Source organism: Saccostrea cucullata, unplaced genomic scaffold, assembly GCF_032062105.1.
Source record: "Saccostrea cucullata isolate Sc308-1 unplaced genomic scaffold, CSIRO_AGI_Scuc_v1 ctg2946, whole genome shotgun sequence".
NCBI lineage: Eukaryota > Metazoa > Mollusca > Bivalvia > Ostreida > Ostreidae > Saccostrea > Saccostrea cuccullata.
In genome coordinates, this window is record NW_026934825.1 from 27,788 (window position 1) to 48,775 (window position 20,988).

A 20,988-nucleotide genomic window follows, 5' to 3' on the forward strand; every position below is an offset into this window, starting at 1 on the left:
TCCAGGGTTTCCAGGCTTCGTCAAAAGTCAACTGATTATTGTTTTTATATGCAATATACTTGTTTATTTCATACATATATTTGATGGAGGATATCAGTCCATTCAAGGAGAGGTATTTACCACTACATCTCATTCTGTAGATAAAATATTTAATCTGAAGAGCAATGAGATATTTTATTTTGTCTAATTTTGCAAAAGATCCCAATATGAATTCTTTTTTCAAATATACAACATTAATATGAATCTTTCTAAAACAATAACTATCAAAACTATTCAATAAGTCTTGTACTACTTCACATTCCCAGAAGATGTGTTCAATAGTTTCTGTCTCAGTTTCACAAAAAGAACACTTGTATGAATCTATTTTCTTAATTTTATGTAAAAAGGAATTTGTTGCTAATATTTTATGATTAATGCGGAACTGAAACCACTGAAGTTTTGTATCTTTTGTGAGCTTAAAAGGAAATGAAAAAACTTTTTCCCATTCACTATCATTCAAGTTAAAAATTCTATTCCAGCTAGTCTGACCTAAAGGCTTGATATCATTGCTTTTCAAAATTTCATATAAATTTCTTGATTTCTTCGCATTTAATAAACGGAATGTTTTTTGTGTAATATATGGCATATACACAGTTGGCATAGAAATTATATTTTTGGTTTTCATCCATTCTCTGATAGCAGCTATAAGTCCATTGTACTCAAGAAAGTTTGTATGGATTCCATATTTCAATTTAAACATATTAATGTCCATAAAGGAACCGTCCTCTCTTAAGAGATCATTTACGAAAAATACATTATTTTCAAACCATTTCTTATAAAAAATTGTTTTCTTGCCAATCAGTATATTTTTATTAAAAAATAGTGGTTCCATAGAGGCACTTGCTTCTGGTTCTGGTAATTTTTTAGAAAAAAATAGCCAGGCTTCTAAAACATTTTTCCAAAACATATTTTTTACATCTTTAATTTTCTTGAGAATGTATTCTTCTCCACAAAAAACTGTTTTTTTTAAATCTAAAGTTAGATATGAATATTTACCTTGCAGTATGACATTTTTCATCCATACAAGTTTCAGAGACATAATAAACTCTTTAATACTAATCATCTTGAAACCGCCATCTTTAAGATCTTTAATACAAACTCCTTTTTTTAGTCTAAAAGCATTACTCCCCATTACAAAAGAATAAAAGGTGTTTTCTAAATCTTTTATATATAAATCAGTGGGATTTGGAAGGGAGGCAAAAATATGATTCAATGTTGGCAATAAAAGTGTTTTCAAAACTGTTAATCGTCCTAGTGGTGTGAGATTCCTATGTTTCCAATGTCTTATCATTTTCTTTATGTTTTCTAACTTTGAACTGAGATTCCTCGAAAGTATCTTCTGCAAATCTATATCAAATTCAATACCAAGTAACCTAAAGTTTTTCTTTCCCCACTCAAGAGATTGATTTTTACATAAAACCTCATCACTACCTTTTTTGCTACCTATCCATATTACTTGTGTTTTATCGTAATTTATATGTAAGCCGGACATTTTTGCAAAATCTCTAAGGGTACCTAAACTTGATTGTAAAGATTTCTCACTGCCATCTAATATAAGAGAAGTGTCATCAGCGAGCATCGAGATTTTCTTTTCCCCATCAATAAAATATATACCTTTGATGTCTTTGTTATTTCTTATCTTAATAGCAAGGATTTCAGCACATATCAAGAATAAGTATGGGGATAGTGGGTCTCCCTGTCGACACCCTCGATGCAAAGAGAATGTTTCAGATAAATTTCCTCCCTGATTTACTGCTGATGTAATGTTTGAATAAAATAAACTGACCCATTTCCTCATAGACTTTCCAAAATTAAAGAATTTAAGTGATTTTTGAATAAAAGCCCAAGAGACAGAATCAAATGCTTTTTCAAAGTCAACAAGAAGAAGAAGACCTGGTATTTTTTCTTCTTCTGTGTATTGCATAATGTCATAGATTAGTCTAATGTTTTCAGCTATATGCCTGCCCTGTATAAAGCCTGTTTGATCAGGATGTATAATTTTATCTAGAAACCTTCTAATTCTATTTGCTATTGAACCAGATGCAATTTTATAAACTGTGTTTAAAAGAGAGATAGGTCTCCAATTTTTTAACACATGTTTAGGTTTGTCACCCTTCGGTAAGCAGGTAATGATTCCATGTCTCTGAGTTACACTTAAGATATCATGATCATATGCATAATTAATTGATCGGACAACAAAAACGCCTATAAATTTCCAAAAGACCTTAAAAAATTCTGAGGTAAAGCCATCTGAGCCAGGTGATTTATTTGATTTCATCCTAAAAAGTGTTTCCCCTGCCTCCTTCATTGTAATTTGACCTTCTAATGACCTTGACTCTTCATTGGAAAGCTTTTCAATATCTGAAAAATTCATTTCCTCCTGAAGGTTAACATTTTCAATGACATCATCTACATTTCTATATAAATTTTCATAATATTGTTTGGTTGTTTTTAAGATATCTGACTGATTATAAACTGTCTCTCCATTTTCTAATTTAATTTTTGGAATAATTTTACTTATGAAATTTCTTGACTCGAGATTACAGAAATATTTTGTCGGTTTCTCCCCTTCTTCTATCCATCTTGCCCTTGACCTTATATATACACCAGCCATTTTTTCTTTTCTAATATCTTCCAACTCTTTCTTTTTTTCTTCAAGAGTTTCATTATTGCTTGTAGACCCCTGTGCCAATTCCTCCAGGGAACTTATTTCTTTTATAAGTTTTTCTTCTTTAAAAATTCTGGATTTTTTTTTAAAAGACGAATATGAAATACATTTCCCTCTAATTTCCATAAGAAGTGTTTCTAAAAATAACTGGTCATTGACTAAAAATGCAATATTTTCATCTTCAATAGATTGCAAGTTATCTATATTGTATACTGGAACTGCATACTGCTCTTTAACCCTTTGTATCACCCCCTTAATTGAGTTTAAAAATTCTTCATCATATAAAAGAGAATTATTAAATTTCCATAATCCTTTGCCTTTCTTAAAATCATTGAACTTTAAACATAAAGTAATAATCGAGTGGTCGGACCTATAGCTAGGTTCTATAGAACTTGTTGTAACACTTGACAGTAAGTTCTCCGATACAAGAAAAAAATCTAATCTACTTTGCTTAATGGGACTTTTTTTTCTCCAAGTATATCTCAAAGCATCTGGATTATTTTGTCTATAAATATCAACTAAGTTGTTATCTTCCATAAGCTCTATAACCCTCTGTCTTGCATTAGGGTTATTTATATGTTTATAATTATAGTAGTCTAATTCAGGATTTAAAACAAGGTTAAAGTCACCACATAATATAACATTTTCACAATTAAAATCATTAATGTACTCATGTAATCTTTCATAAAAATCAGGGTTATCATTGTTTGGTCCATATATACAACATAAGAGAAACCTTTTTTCATCAGCAGTAAAATCTAAAAGAAGAAAATTACCATCCACGTCTCCTTTTTCCTTAGACATTTTAACCTCAAAATTATTATTGAATAGAATTGCTATACCTCTTGCATTTGATGAAAAAGAACTAAAGTAACAGTCAAAACCCCACATGCTTCTGATTTCATTTTCTATTTCAGTTGTAAAATGAGTGTCCTGAAGGCAGTAAATATTATAATTCATTCCTCTAAGATAATTAAAAACATCTCTTCGTTTGCTGATATCCCCCAATCCTTGACAATTAGCTGATAATATTTTCAAAGACATGATGGATAATTAAGAAATTTACCTCTGACGGAACCTGGAGCTTCTGTACGAATCTTGAATAAACACAGAATTGAGTTGTAAAGAGAAAGATAGAGTAGAAAGGAAAGAAGTAGCAGAACAGGAAAAAGTTTGTAAAAAGCATTCAAACAGTTCAAAAATTGGCTAGCTCGAAAATTGTCAATGGGCCATATTCGCGTACAGGCAAAAAAGTCACAACCGGAATTTATTATTATAAAGTAATAGCAAAAACTTCGACGTCAATGGACCTCAAAGTTCCGGAATAATCACATGGATGGAAATTAAAATTCCGGGTTGTCTAAATAACACTTTACACTATTTGATTTTTTCATCAAGATTGTCCAACAAGTCAAACTTCATTCGTTTATCGTTCACCAGTCCATAAACACTTCCATTAAAGTACCACGCATTGTCTATTTTTGGGTGGTCTTTTAATCGGTTTATGAGGATCCCATTCAGTCTCGTCACATCGTCTGTCAGCCAGATCTTCCCATCTGTATTCTTTTTTAATATCTGACCTCTTGCGCATTATATTCGCTTTTGCTACGTTGTTCTTTAATTTCACCAGGATTGGCCTTGGTCCGTCTGCTTTTCCCGGAATTCTGTGAATTGCTATGATGTCCTTCTCCTGAATTCCAACCCCGCACCCATTAAGTAGCACATTCTGAACCACTTCTTCGACATCCTCTTTTTCTTCCTGAGGAACACCATTGATCTTAAAAGTATTTTTCCTCGAATATTGTTCATTACGATTAGCGGTCAGATATGCCTCCCGAGCGAGTTGTTTTGTGTCATTCAAGTCTGCCTCTAGGTCTTTAACTTTCTCACTTAATCTATCTATCTAGGGGTTTAAAAATGGCGCCGGTAGTGAAAGACGCATAGAGCTCAGCTCCGCTGTCGTGGGTCGAAAAGGTGCAGAATTTCATATTTATTCAACATATATAGACAAAATATAAGTTGTCCATCAGCATCTGATCCAGGAGAATTAAAAAAAGAGTTTTGAAAAAGTGTGAAGAACGGATTATTACGGATTTTGTCTTCAACCTGAGTTCTCGTGAGTAGCGCTTACGGGTCTGTGTTGTTGTGTTACTATTAATAGACTTTTGATCTTAGTGTATTGTGTCAATCGTATTCTTGAAAATTCTGTGACAATGTCTGAGAGATCAACTAGACTAAGTTCTAAATCAGAATCGAGTCCCCAGAATAAGGAGACAAACAAGTCCTTAATGGATGAGATCAGACGTTTGAAATCTGATATTATCACGAAAAAAGATCTCGAAAAGGCTGTTGAAAACATTGTGAAAAACGTTGTTTCTCAAATCTTAGATGACAAAATGAAGGAATTCAGTGAAACATTAAAAGAAAATACAGAAAGTTTGAAGAAGGTATTAGAAGAACAGGCTGGAAATCCTTGTTGTTAAAGAGTTGGAACATATCATTTCTATTTAAACTATTGGACCAGATCTTTACTTGTGATAGTCTTCCTCCAAATTTCTTCCCAACTTCTACATCTAACCTAAAACAATCAATACAATGTTCATAACTGTGATGGGACATCATATTATTGCAACAAAATTGGACAAATCATATGCTTACTTTTTTTTAAATGTACAAAATTAATGTTTATAGGCTAAGTATGATAAGGGTAATTAATTTTTAAAATATAAAAATAAAATTTACCAATAAAAATTAATTACAATTTTTGGCAATGTTTATTTTTTCCCTCAGGAAAGTAAAATATAAACCATCAGAAATAGGGAGAACTTGTTTATTAATTCATATTAATACTAACATATTGGGAAGTGACCCTGATACAGAGTTGTCATTAGAAATTAGTATATTGTCTACATGGACCAGGGTTTCACCATTCTGCTTCCAAGACACCACAATAAAATGCCAAGCACCATCATCCAACCTGATTGGATATCCAAAGGCAACTGTATTTACAGTATGAATGTTTGTTGCATTTGTAAAGATAATTGTGTTGTTCTTCACTTGTATGATGCCACTGAAAATGATATATAAAATTCAGTCATTGTAATAAAAAAATTCCTTATTGTCTTTCAATTTGAAAACTTTCATGAATGTACATGTAAATATCAAATGAATAAGTTTGCTATTCTGCACTGATTGATTGAAGAAGGGGGAAAAGTAATATAATTAAACTATAAAAAAAAATGTCCATAGGACATGAATGTATATGAAAGTATGGGAGAAAAATTTGGATTTTCCCAATAAGTAGGAGATTAACCTACTAATAGTACTTTTTTTTATTATTATTACCCATATTATACATATGTTAAATATAATCCTTGTTTTTGACTAAAAAATCACCTTGACGATGCTGGAAACTGAATATTCTCTTCAGTATAGATATATTTTTAAACTTATGCAAATTAAATTTTATGAATCTTAACTTCTTTAAGGTATGTCACTCCTGAAATTTGTTAAATCAAGGATTTTTTAAGAAGTATATTTTGGATAAGTACTCATAAAGTGTAACTCAAAATCGCAAAGAAAATAGGGGGTCAGTGTGCATCCTACTGATCTACGGTACATTTAATTTGACCTTTTTGCACTTAAATTTCATTTCTTTGGTGAATTACTTTAACCCTTATTATATCTTATTAGATGTAAGCATGGCAATAAATATAATCTTATTTTACGTAAAATAGTTTGAATAATATTTATCATTAAACAAATCTTGCAAATTAATGCGCGTAAATTATTGCGTGACCTTTTTGCACTAAAAATAACATATTTGGGGTATTAAAAAACTTAATAGGCAATAAAAAAATTTCTTATATCAAACTTTTTACGACTTAAGTGCTGATCAGTCACAAGTATCGAGTAGTTTAAATTAATGAAAGAAAAAGGTGGGGTCAGTGATGTTAATTTTGAAATATTTGTCAAAATATGTGGTTTTCAGGCAATAAATGGTGTAAATTTGATCTTGACTTCTTTAATATTTTTTTCATTTTTTGGAAAAGTTTGTTGAGGGAAGGTGTAAAACTTAGTCTAAAAATATAAATTAAGACCTATATTAAATATTTTTAGCAATATCAAAACGGAAAATATTCTCCGAGTAAAATTATGTGAGGCTAAATTTCCATTACATTAAATTTTATAAATGTGCAGATTTGCAGAATTTTCTGCTAAATATCCTTCCACCAAAAGAAATAGTCCCTCATAAATATTGCTTCTTTGTAGATTTTTGAGCAGTTTTTTCGTTGAATGTTAAAAAATTTACATTGTTGAATTTAAATATGTTATAAAAATTGAATTTTAACACGTAGTTTTGAAGTAAAAGTTTTCGCGTAAACTTTTCTAAAAAGCTGACGAGTGACATACCTTAAGGTAGGTCGCGGGTTTGCTTTTGTCATCAATTTTGGTACACAATTTTGACGATTCGAGCGGTTGTTTTGTGCACATTTGATTATGACGTCAGTTACGTCACAAAGGCAACGTCACGTTGTTTCCCGTTTAATTCTCTGCAAATGACTTGAAGTCTGTGCAAATTTAAAAGTAGATTTAACACAAAGTGCATGCTTTTGTACGTAAACCTCGTACATGTTTTATAATTAAATTTCAGTCTGAATTCTGGTGTGATTATATGTAATGTCTTAGGACTAATCAAATACAATATCAAATGAAAGCAATAAATTATATTTGAAGTGTAACTAAACTGCTAAAAGTCAATCAGAATAAATCATCGTAAAATTTATGCCTTGCAGAAAGAAAGTTCTCATGAATAAAAAATTGCTTAGTGAGTAACTTGAGGGATTGTATACATGTGCGCACGTTATTTGAAACTCAGGGGAACTTGACTTCAAATCAAAGCCGGGGCGAAAATATGCCTATACTTTTCAGGATGGAAATTAATCCTCATCACTAAAAACGAGTTATATTTAATTACAAGTATTTTTCTGCATGTTTGGTTTTTTTTTTTTAAATTATCATTATTAATATTGGTTGGTTGTTAGGTATTTAAATCTTGTGCACTCGCCTTGTTTTGCTTGCTAATAAATTGTGAAATGCATTTAAAAATCAAATTTATTCAAACACCTGGATTTTAAGACTTACAAAACACTGTAAACAATTTACAAGTATAATTTTTCTCTATATATTTTTTATGACAAAAGCTCAACGTGTAAAAGCTATAAATGCAAGTTTTTTTTACATTTTACGTATTGGAATTTGATTCAGAAAATTCGAAATTAAAAAATGCTTGAGATTTAGAGCCATATACTATAGCTTGCGACTAATATAGAAAGAACATTGCAGGTAACCCCCCCCCCCTCCCTGCCCACTTATTTCCTCATTATAGGGATGTTTTTCCTACCGTTTTCAAATAAAATGATCAAATTTTTGTTTTATGCTTGAAATCCTATTGACCATGCATTTCCTAAAAATACAGGTACTAATATTTTTTCACTCGCGGTGAACATTGTCGCTGCATGTTAATGTCGCTTCACGAGGATTATTTATACCGTTCATTCTGACTTTGTGATCAGAATATGAATTTCACAATACTAGTGAAAATAAGTTAATTGCTGGTCATCCTAATATGTCTCCGCAATAAATTAAATGATGAATAAAATTAAATTTTGTATCGATATCACCTTTTAATTCTCGCATATTCCATAGGTCAATATATTCATATTTATACTCGTACTGTAAACGTTACTACGTTCAACAAATGACGTTGTAGATATTAATAATGCCGTAAACGCCAAATTTTAGCATTTTAAAAGAAAACTTTGAAATTATTTAGCAAAAAATCTAGCGAGAAGACATATTGATTTTTTTATATTAATGGTTTTGATTTTACCTCATCTTGACATTTTGAAATTCCTGAATAATTCGTCTACATCTTTAAAAAGTTATCCAACCTTTTTAAAAGAAACTATCTTCACAAAATTGGCTTATAAACGTCATTTTCCCATATATTTCAACGGTAAAAGCGTCAAAAAGGATTTAAAACTACACCGCGTTTACAGTACTATAACATTAAAACTACTTAGGCAAATTTAATAAAAATTGCAGATGATACGCTTTAAATTCTAAGGAACATTTCATCAAATTTTCAGGATATGTTTTCTCGTAAGAATTTTTATGCAGTAAACCCGCGACCTACCTTAAGTAATATCCTAAGATGGTTAGTACAGCTAACATATCAACCTTACATTTATGAATACATATAAATGGAAAAACATGCATGATCAGTACGTACTGGTCCCTGCTGACAAAGCAGGTAACAACATTGTCTTCGTTTGTGAGATTTATTATATAAATTGTATTTTAGAAGAAATAAGATTTAATTCTACAAGTGGTAATCCTACTTATACTCATACTTCCCTTTCTAAGAAAGAAATTCTTCAAAATCATAATCATATCAATTTTAGATATTTTTAATCTTCCACATCGCCAAAATGAATTAGAACTATCCTATATATATATATATATATATATATATATATATATATATATATATATATATATATATATATAAGATTCCGAAACTTCATAAAAATCCTCACAATCAAAGCATAACAACTTACGACTTTTCAACTTTATACACAACCATTTCTTATGTGAGTGTATCTATATAACCCTCTGCAAGCAAGGTATATCCGTCCTATTTTTTTTTTCAGATCAGTGAGACGCAGAATTTTTAGCTATCATCAGAATGAGCATCAATAGATCAAATTTGAAAAAAAAATGATTTGTGATACCATTTACAATCAACCTGAACTGAACTAAATATTGTCCATACAAAGGGATTTTAATATACACTCAAACTTTCCATAGCAATGATCTCCTAAAACCTTATTTGAAAGGATTGGGGAGTTAAATTGAAATAACCAATAAAATTGTTGTTATTAAATGACACACAGAGGGACACGGACAAATTTCAATCAGCGATTTTTTTTTCAATCACTGGTTTGCATGGGCTTAACATTGTGTTAAAAATTTCATTATACCCCAATTTAAACAAAACAGCATCAGCAGTCTCTTTTTGATCTTTGTGAAACCTGACCCATAACATGAAGGACAAACTGGATTCCTTTTCAAGGTCACTGGACAGGACAGCTGTGGTAGAGGCCCCCTCTTCTCCAATCAGATTATCAAACAGCATATCAAAATCATTTGATGGAGCTAAAATAAAAGAAGAGGAATGACAATTTATAATTTCATACAGCAAACTACGAATATTACTATCAGATCGATTACTACATGTATATAATGGTTGGACTCTTAATCTGTTTTATGTGGTTAAATAAACTTTTAGCTATCAAGAATCACCTGTATTTCATTTCAAGACACTTAATGAGAATCCACTGGCTTGCTTTTATGATCATTGTCCATGAATTGGTTGATGCATACCCGTAGTAATCTTAATATTTGAGTGTAGACTTTTTTGGGGTTAAAATAAAGTATTTACATCCACTAAATATCTTCTCATTTATTTAACGAAAGAAAAACTTTTCTGTTGTAACCAAAAGGAGAAAAATCTAACGGACCATACCAAGATCTGAACTTAGGCTCCCTGAATTTTCAGTCTGGTGTTCTACCGACTAACCTATCTGGCAAGTGTTCGAAACAATTTTAAAATGCCACATTCCTACCCTCCTTATAAACTTTGCCCCTAAAGACACCAACCCAGACTCATTTCTTGCAGGTCTTTTAACCTGTCATATTCTGGTCATGGCACAATATGTAACTGTAGATAAGTAAGACTGACAAGACCAGGATTCGAACAAGAGCCCCTGAATCTCCAATAAGATGCTCTAGAAACCAAGGTATCTGGTAATTAGCAATCAAACCGATCTGACTGCCACACAATTAATCGATCATCCCTGAATTAGCTAGAATCATTACAGCCGTCTGTATGCAAGATTTCTTCAAAGATGGGTTCTTCCTTCAAAGTAACACATGGATCAATAAAACAATGTTTAACATACCTTTACCCACTTTGTATATTAACAAACAAAAAATTAAAAACAATATAATGTCTTTTTTGTTTATACAAGGATTAATAGTGAAAAACAACTGCAGAAATAAGTTACAAAGAAACAAGAAAACAAGATACTAATACATACTTTTACAAACTTTATTCTCCGTGAGAATTTTTCCCTCTGGACAGTAACAACTAATCTCCTCGTTGCACATTGCAACAGATCCACAATTCAATGTGGAACAGCGGGTTACCTTAGTTTGACAAGTCCCTCCAGTGTAACCTATTAAAAAAGAATGAATATTTTGAAGAAAGTCGTCGTTTTCACATTAATCTAACTGTTTGATGGCATTATTTAAGAAGGTCTAGTACATGTAACTGATATCAAGAGTTTTGTATTCTTAATTCGTATAATCGAGGTATTTTCAGCTAAGTATTTCAAAAGTGAGCAGAAATTAAGATACTAGTACTTTCTCTGTAATCGCTACAGCAAACTCTGCACTATATTTTAGATTTCAGAAAATTTTCTATTTTATCCATTAAAGTTTGATTTCAAAAAAAATTCTTAGGTCAAATAATGTGTCAAAATCATGTATTTCTTTTAGGATACTTTTTCTTTCTCCATAAAAGTATTCTTTAAGGTTTGTCCTTTTTAGAAACCAAAAAAATGAAGAATTCGAAATTTTCATGTGTCATTAAAAATTCTTATTTTTTTTAAAAATATTACTCCTTTTGCAGCACAGTGTTGCTTAATTAATTAACCCATAATTTATTGTCTTTGAAGGACCTCTGTTCACAATAAATACCTTAATTTCAGTAACTGAGTAGTGTGTAGCTATCATGGTAAGTAACAATTCCAAAATCGATCATCATAACACAAATGTACTATGACATGATCCTACCAGTTTGACAAGCACAATTAAAGCCTCCAGCTGGCAGATTTGTACATGTTCCTCCTGTATTAGGCATGCCCTGATACAAACAATTTGTTTTACCTCTGCAAAGGTCTTTCAATAACTGGCAGGAATCTCCAGAATAGTCTGAAACAGTAAAATAATATGCATAGGAATTTCTTAATGAAATGAAGCACAAACACGAGAAAAAATATAGTTGTGTAGTAACGCAAGTATCTTCTTGTAAACGAATGTATCTTACTATTACCTACTTTTTGTACCATCTTTTAAAAAAGGTTACTCACTATTTTGACATGAACATATTGCTGTTCCATTTGCATTTTGACAAATGCCCCTTGATGTACATGGGGAAATAACATTACACACATCTGGAATGTCCTCACATGCCTCACCTCTTGTACCAGCATTGCATCTATATAAACCCAAACCATGGGACAATTATTCATATATTAGTTTTCCTTTGACTTCAACCACTAAAAATATATAAACAAGAGGCATGTGGGTCAGAATACACACGATTTTCTTCCTGACAAATTCATTATAATTATATGTAGAATATTACTGTCGTCTCCAAATTTAAGGATGATAATGATGACCTTAATCTAGAAAAAATATAGTCAATCAATTTTTTCATGTTTCATGTCTTACTTATTTAGCATGCTCTTCAAATTTTAAGTTCTTTCATCAGATTTCTTGACTTATTTAAAACATATTGCAGTACAAATATTGCTAAATATGTAGAATTCTTCATAGATATTTTGCATAAATAACGAATTTTCCAAATACAAAATATTTTGTTGAAGTCTGAAAATATATGGTCCTACTTGTACTATTCACCACAGTCGCCTGCATGACGCAGTGGAAAGAGTCGCGGAGTAAAGAGTTAATTCTTACGTCGCAGGTTAGAATCTCATTGAGGCCCTGTGTCGCAGCTAAGGTGCTGGTACAAAAAGATTTTTAGCTCTCCACCGGCAAGTGGTATCGTCTCCATATGAGTGAAAAATTCTGGAGAGGGACGTTAAACAACAAACAAAAATACAAAAAAAGTTTTTTAAAAGTGGTTTAAACTTAAATTTCAAGGTCAAAAATATTTATATCCATTAAAAGGTATTGTCAGAATGAATATTCACGTGAAGTATGAAAGTCTAGCACCAACAGTTAAAAAATTATGACCGAGATAAAGGTTGGTAAATTCTTACAAAAATGGGTCAATCTCCAAGGTCAAAATGTCAAATATGTTGATACCCAAAGAATGACCTTGTCACAAGAAATACATATGTAAATTATAAAGGCCATAGCTTCACCCATTCAAAAGTTGTGGGCAAGGTTAAAGTTTCTGCGGACAAACAGACAGACGGTTGAACAGATTAAAAAAAAAACTATATACACCCAAATCTTCGATTACGGGGGCATTAATAAACACCTTCTGTATGAGTTCTCAATATCAAAAGGGTTGATTACTTTAAATATTTGCAAGTGCAATAACGTACATGAATTATGTAAAATTCAGATTTCCAGGTTCTTTATTATTAAAAATTTTAAGATACAAGAAAGACTAAATAAAAAAATTAAAATTCTTAAAATTGTTTTAATTGGGTACTTGCCGGCAGTATCTGTCGTCAATTAAGTTATAACAATCACCACTTTGACATTTGTGGAATGTTATCATGCAAAAATTAATCTGTTGGTCACAGTTCTTTCCCTCCCATCCCTCAGTACAGTTACAGTGATAGTCATTGACCGTATCAGTACAGGTAGCTCCATGTTTACACGGAAAACTGCCACATTCATCCACCTCTTCCTTTATTCAATTCAAAATTAAAAGAACAGAATTTTTTTTCTTGGTAATCATTTAAACAACGAAATGCATTCTTTGTTTATTTGGGAATTAAAATTGGTCTCAGATATTGCAGATAAAATACATATGCGCGCAGTCATGCTTTGATCAGAACAGCTCATTTCACATAGTGAAAAAAAAACAAATTAAAAAATAAACTTTGGTTTGCCACAAAACGTTACCTAGAAAGTGTCAAATCAATAATTTTTAACATGACAATCTCTTTTGGAACATAAATGAGTGCAGCACAAACCGGTCGTGAACCCAGAATTTTACGCTGTATTAAAAAATTAAAAATGCCATAATTCCGTCAAAAAATAATTAAGTAGAACGAAATGCAAACTTGTTCTGTAACACATCAAGATACACTAACATATCAGAAATCAGATTACTATCTGCAAACGTTTAGGATAAAAAATGCGGAAAAGAAAGTGGGACAGACTAACAGACAGCTTAACAGATGAACAGACTCAGAGGATATTAATAATCCCCTCGGATTTTATCAGTAGGTGACTAATACAGTCCAGTGAATGTAAATATTGTGGTAAGAAATAACGTATTATTGTATTTGTAAAGTTTGAATCCCCCTAAAATTTGTCAGTAAATTTCATCAGATTTTATGAAGACAAGGCATATTTATATTTGACAAGTGCTAGTTAACACAGACTTGTTACGCAGGTATATTTCAAATAGCACTTCAAGAAAAATATTCCATATAAGTGAAAGTCAAAGTGATTTTTACATATTTTTGGCCAGACAATGAAATTCAAAATATTTATTCCATTTCTCTTCACTCATATAGATGCTTCATTCTTAAATATGATGATTACAATTCATAAGAAGAAGCCAAAACGTTAAAAACTGATTCAAGATCCATGGTGGGCGAAAGTCACATGGTGAATCGATCTTACTGTACAGTTTTGGCCTGTATATCCTGGCTTACACAGACATTCACATTCGTTGATTTTATCTACAGTTTTCTGTGTAGTTGTCATGTTACAGGATCCTGGACAGTCCGCCTGGTCCATGTCACAGTTTTTTCCTAAAGGAAATAAATGAAACACTCTACTCTACCAAATTTTCTAAAACTACTAATTCTTTGAATAAGTTTTTTTTTCTAAACAGTTCATATTTATAAGCAAGTAAACTTTATCATTCCTTTTTCCATACGACACTTACAAGGGGGTAAAAAAAATACATACATATATTGAAGTACTATGATCCCGTGAGGGTCAAAAAGATACACCAATTCAAACTTATGCATAAATTAATTTTTTTATGGTTTGTAAAGGTTTGTATTCTGGCTTCAAACTAGAGTATTTCTGCAGTGAAGTAATGACAGAACTAATTGAAATCTTTTAAATATGCAAAATTTAATTTTCATTTTGATATAAACCTGGTTTTGGAAAATACCTATAAATACAGTCACTACAATAGGAATTTTTTTTTATAAAAAGAAATGCTTAAATATTTGTTTCTTCCCTAAAACACAAAATTAATTATTAAGAAACCTGTTAATGTAAAATCTTGATATAACAAGATATATTGCAATTTGTATTTCGATTATTATAATGTACCATGATGCCCCCTTACCTTCTTCGTTTATGCAGGATTTTATTATCATACAGATCTATATCAATTATTAAGATGAATTACAATATACAACCCAAACACTCACCAGTAAATCCTAACATGCATTTACAACTGTAATCTTGGTGTCCATCTATACACGTTGATCCATTCTTACAAGGCATGCCCTTACAGTCATCTACACTGTGCTGACAACTAGAACCTTCAAAGCCTGTATCACAGGTACACTTCCCAGTCAGTGAATTACAGGTGCCATTGTTACAGTCAGTGTTGTTACATAGATCCATCTTCTCACATTGACCATTATTTCCTGTGATATGAAATCAAGAGTACTGATTGTTCTAGGATAATAATGACAATACTTGACTGTGCTTCAAAGTTTAATTTTAAAAGACATTATATGTAGAAATGAAAGAAAAAGTGAGCTAGCTCACATACCCCACGCTCCCCCATAACTTGACGGTGAAACACATAATGAAAGGCACAGTGCACTTTAAATACATAGTATAGATCAAAAAGGGCAATAACTGCAAAAAATCTTCACATCAAAATGTCTTGCATATGAGAACATTTAAATGTGGAATGAAGTTTCTAGATAAATTATGGAATCAAAATTTCTTGACAATATACAAATCCACACATTAATTTGAAGTGGGGGGGGGGGGGGGGGGGGGGGGGGTTGAGAAATTTTCTTGAATGATATGCAAAACTCTTTGGGATAAAATAATGGAATATGTGCTAAATATCAGCATAGGTTGACGAAACTATGTACAACAGTTTAAGTGGAGTGGTGCTAACAAACTGTTCATCGCTATTCAATTCAAAATATGGCAAAAAAGTCTAAGTTGGAAAGTGTGGGAATTCCTGGAAAAATAAAGGAATCGGAATTTCCTGGTAATATGCACATCTACACATTGTGTCCTAAATAGCTGCAAAGTTTGACGAAATTCTGTGCAGCGGTTTATGAGGAGTTGTGCTGACAAACTGTTCATCTCTATATTCAAGGTATGGCCAAATGCCTAAGTTAAAAAGTGCGGAAATTCCCGGAGAAAATAAAGGAATCGGAATTTCCTGGTAATATGCACATCTACACATTGTGTCCTAAATTCCTGCAAAGTTTGACGAAATTCTGTGCAGCGGTTTATGAGGAGTTGTGCTGACAAACTGTTCATCTCTATATTCAAGGTATGGCCAAATGCCTAAGTTAAAAAGTGCGGAAATTCCCGGAAAAAATAATGGAATCGGAATTTCCTGGTAATATGCACATCTACACATTGTGTCCTAAATACCTGCAAAGTTTGACGAAATTCTGTGCAGCGGTTTATGAGGAGTTGCGCTGACAAACTGTTCATCTCTATATTCAAGGTATGGCCAAATGCCTAAGTTAAAAAGTGCGGAAATTCCCGGAAAAAATAACGGAATCGGAATTTCCTGGTAATATGCACATCTACACATTGTGTCCTAAATACTTGCAAAGTTTGACGAAATTCTGTGCAGCGGTTTATGAGGAGTTGCGCTGACAAAAAAAGAGGACTGACTGACGGACTGACTGACTGACTGACTGACTGACGGACGGGTCAAAAACATTATACCTCCCGCAACTAGTTGCGTGGGGTATAAAAAAATATATTACCTAACTGGTATGGGTAATCACAGAAGCATTTGGGTGACAGTGTTGTGTAGTCATTCACACACCCACCATTAGGACATGGTGACCCACTACAAAAATCTCTTGTGACCTGACAATGTCTGCCACTTAACCCTGATGCACATTCACATACGTAGCTATCAACTCCATCCTTACATGTACTGTTATATAAGCATCCATTTCTGTTTGAACCACAATCATCTAAAGTAAATTAATGTTTTATATTACAGAATGTTATATTATTAAAAATATAATTTTCCTATCATTGAGGGCTTTTGAAATTGAAACATAGAGCTTCTTGACTATACAAACTCACGCAAGAGTAAGTGATGATTATTAGAAAGAGACAGTTTTGAGAAGCAGCTGGCTTAAAGCATTTAAAAATAATTAGATCTATAGCCCAAATTTTCCTCACATTCAATTTTTTTTTTTGAAAACATACTTCATACTTGATATCAAAGAAATTCAATCCCACATTCTTTTTGCATATATGGTTTGAAATATGGCCTATCAAACCCCTGTGAAAAGGATATGGAATAAGATATTCGAGTAAAAATGTGCCTTATTAAAATTTATTGATTGATATGTATTACAAACTTCTGTGATGCTGATTTGAATGGCAGCCCTTTTGTTACTATGTAAATATGCTAAAGTAAATGTTCTTTTAACAGAAAACATATCATTCAAGCTTTACAAAAAACCAGCAGAACGGAAAATTGAACGGTTGTTTTAAATATTTTGTCAAGTAAAAAAAAAATATTACCTTGACCTTTATTGTACACAGAGAATTGAGACTCCACATATATATATGTTAAAATTAGGGATGTCAAAGTTGTCAATAATTGATATTCGAATATTCGATAGGAATATTCGAATATATTCGATAAAATAAATACATTTTGCATTATAAAGTATATATTTTAACTCTCCTGTCAGCCAGTATATGTTGTATGTCATTATTTTGGAATAAACTTTTACGTAGAGTATTGTAAATGCAAACTAATTATATCTTTAAAATTTTACAGAGTATATGAAGAGTATACATATAAAATGTAATGAAAATTTGTTTTTAAAAATTCAAAAGCTTCTTTTGTTTGTTCCAGATTATCTGGTCGTCTTACCAAAGTCTACACTACTTACTCCAATTTATACCACTTTAAACAATTATCTACTGAAGAACAATTAAAATCAATTAATTTTAGTGAAGTAATTTCCCGATAATTATTTTCAATGATATATACATAAACAAGGGATCCATGTGTTTTCAGTAAAACTGTGTCCTTACAAGAATACAAACGGATTGTAGGTTATTGGTACTGTACGTTATACCACTGATTAAATGATCAAAGAATAATTTATTCTAATAATTACATTCTTCACACTTTTAAAGTAATCCAACAAGACTGTCTTTAAATTTTTTTCCAATAAAATCTTATTCATGTCAACTGTACAAACTTCATTAAATTTCAAATAAAACTTGTCAGATTTTTCTCTCTATTTAATGCTTAAACTTAAAAACCAAATATTCGAATCACAAATTTGTATTCGAATATCAACTCATCAAATGAACTTTCGTTGACATCCCTAGTTAAAATATCAACCCTTTACTATTTATGGATCAAAAGTTGCATATACCGGTATTTTACCAGAAAATAAAAATGTAACATTTTTTATTAAAAATGCTTAATGTGTTCAAGAGGAAAGCAAATCATCCCGATTAGCTAAACATCTGGATTAAGGAATCATACATGTAAAATGTACTTAAAAATATATTGTATTTAATTAAACAACATGAAAATTATTTTCGAAATGTTTTGTATGTATAACTGGTGGATACAGGAAGTTCAAATGGGAGTTTGAGGCCTGAAGGGAAAGGTAATGGAGTTTGATGCTGCATCTGATCTTCACTTTCTGAATGCCAGTTTAAAATTTTTAAGCAGGTCCATTTCTTAATTACTTTATGCCCTATGACTGATGATGCATCTCGAGATGCTCAAAAACAGACTGCATATGATCTACAATTTAAACCTCTGATTGTTTTATTCTTGACGAGTGTTTGGAGGAAGTTCATACCAAAGTAATAACAATTATAAAGCCTACTTCGACCATATTCGCATGAATCTGTCATTTAAGATATATTTTAAGGCAATGTGTTTAATGTATACTCACCGTCAATAGAAACGCAACATCCTAATTTTAGAGTGAAAATTATAAACGGGTTATAACTATGTACCAAAAAGGTTAGGACATCTTTTACTTTGCCAAATCAGTTTTTTAACGATTGAATGAATTTCTTTCCATTACCGGAAGTTGCTTTTAGCCCTCTTAACAGAAATCACAATTTTGCAATTTTAATAAAATTTTAACAACATTTTGGGTTTTCAAGGTTTTGAATTTGTTGATCATAAGTATTCTACTAAAGTCCAAGGAAAAAAATCCTTCTATTTTTTTTACCGGATGTGATGCCTATATTTCCTCAAAATGACTCATAGCAAGAAGGGGGATGTTTTAAGAGTTATGTGTAACCTTCAAAAGTTAAATGATAACAATTAAAATGAATATATTTAGGTAAAAAGAAAATTTACAAAGAAGGATATGGAGATAACGAACAGTATTCAATCTCAAAGTCCATAAAACAATACAAAACAAGAGGCCCAGGGGCCACATCGCTCAACTGAGCAATTGGCTAGGAAAAATCAGAACTGAAAGTAAACTGGGGGGGGGGGGGGGCTTGAATTTTACATCTCTCTCCCCCCCCAGGGGATCATGATTTGAACAAACTTGAATCTACACTACCTGACGATGATTCCCTATAAATACAACGAAGCCTGGCTTTGAAGTACTTGAAAAGAAGATTTTAAAAGGTTTCCCTTTATGTTCCTATGTAAAACTTTGATCTACCATTTTGGCCCCACCCTGCCCCCGGGGGTCATGATTTGAACAATCTTGAATTTACACTACCTGAGGATGATTCCACATGAGTTTAATCTTTCCTGGCCCAGTGGTCTTGAGAAGAAGTTTTTTAAAGATTTTCCCCATATATTCCTTTGTAAAACTTTGATCGGCCATTTTTGCCCCACCCTACCCCCAGGGGGTCATGATTTGAACAAACTTGAATCTACACTACCTGAGGATGATCTCAAATGAGTTTCATCTTTCCTGGCCCAGTGGTTATTTAGAAGAAGATTTTTAAAGATTTTTCCAATATATTCCTATGTAAAACTTTGATCGGCCATTTTGGCCCCACCCTTCCCCCGGGGGTCATGATTTGAACAAACTTGAATCTACACTACCTGAGGATGATTCCACATGAGTTTAATCTTTCCTGGCCCAGTGGTTCTTGAGAAGAAGATTTTTAAAGATTTTTCCTATATATTCCTATGTAAAACTTTGATCGGCCATTTTGGCCCCACCCTACCCCCGGGGGTCATAATTTGAACAAACTTGATTCTACACTACCTGAGGATGATCCCACATGAGTTTCATCTTTCCTGGCCCAGTGGTTCTTGAGAAGAAGATTTTTTTAAATTTTTTTCTATATATTCCTATGTAAAACTTTGATCGGCCATTTTGGCCCCACCCTATCCCCGGGGGTCATGATTTGAACAAACTTGAATCTACACTATCTGAGGATGACTCAACATGAGTTTCATCTTTCCTGGCCCAGTGGTTCTTGAGAAGAAGATTTTTTGAAAATGTCATTAATTTTTCTCCAATTCATAATTATCTCCCCTTGGAAAAGGGCCTGGCCCTTCATTTGAAGAAACTTGAATCCCCTTTACCCAAGGATACTTTGTACCAAGTTTGGTTGAATTTGGTCCAGTGGTTCTTGAGAAGAAGATGAAAATGTCAAAAGTTGACGACGACAACAACGACTACGACAACGACAACAACGACAACGACAACGACAACAACGCCGACAGACAACGGACAAATTTTGATCAGAAAAGCTCACTTGAGCCTTCGGCTCAGGTGAGCTAATAAGAGCACAGCAAACACGGACCCCTGAAACATCAGAGGTTGAATCAGGTGCCATGGAGGATTGAGCATTCCCTGCCGACCGGTCACATCCGCTGTGTGCTCCTTGTCATGATCAGGAAATAACGGAAAAAATCCGTCTTCAATTCAGTGTATAAATAATGGACTAACAATTGTTACGAAAAACGTCAGTCATATTTGACTCAATGGTAAACTGTATTTGCTGACAAGGTCATTGTATCGGCCACAGAACTTACGAAATGATGACGTTAAACGAGACTGCTGATATTCTTG

General features: G+C 32.2%; 1 protein-coding gene across 1 annotated transcript in view; it reads right to left on the reverse strand.

Moving 5' to 3' along the window:
* LOC134241413 (sushi, von Willebrand factor type A, EGF and pentraxin domain-containing protein 1-like) overlaps positions 1-16,921 on the reverse strand; it is a gene marked incomplete at its 5' end in the record, with an annotated part of 34,123 nt that extends 17,202 nt beyond the window's left edge. The window contains 10 exons of the mRNA XM_062723467.1: positions 5,168-5,285; positions 5,562-5,777; positions 9,754-9,928; positions 10,873-11,010; positions 11,630-11,767; positions 11,926-12,053; positions 13,246-13,442; positions 14,390-14,520; positions 15,157-15,378; positions 16,702-16,921. Of these exons, the coding sequence (XP_062579451.1) occupies positions 5,168-5,285; positions 5,562-5,777; positions 9,754-9,928; positions 10,873-11,010; positions 11,630-11,767; positions 11,926-12,053; positions 13,246-13,442; positions 14,390-14,520; positions 15,157-15,378; positions 16,702-16,921 (1,683 nt within the window). The remainder of the gene's footprint in view (positions 1-5,167; positions 5,286-5,561; positions 5,778-9,753; positions 9,929-10,872; positions 11,011-11,629; positions 11,768-11,925; positions 12,054-13,245; positions 13,443-14,389; positions 14,521-15,156; positions 15,379-16,701) is intronic.
* Positions 16,922-20,988: the final 4,067 nt, after the last annotated feature.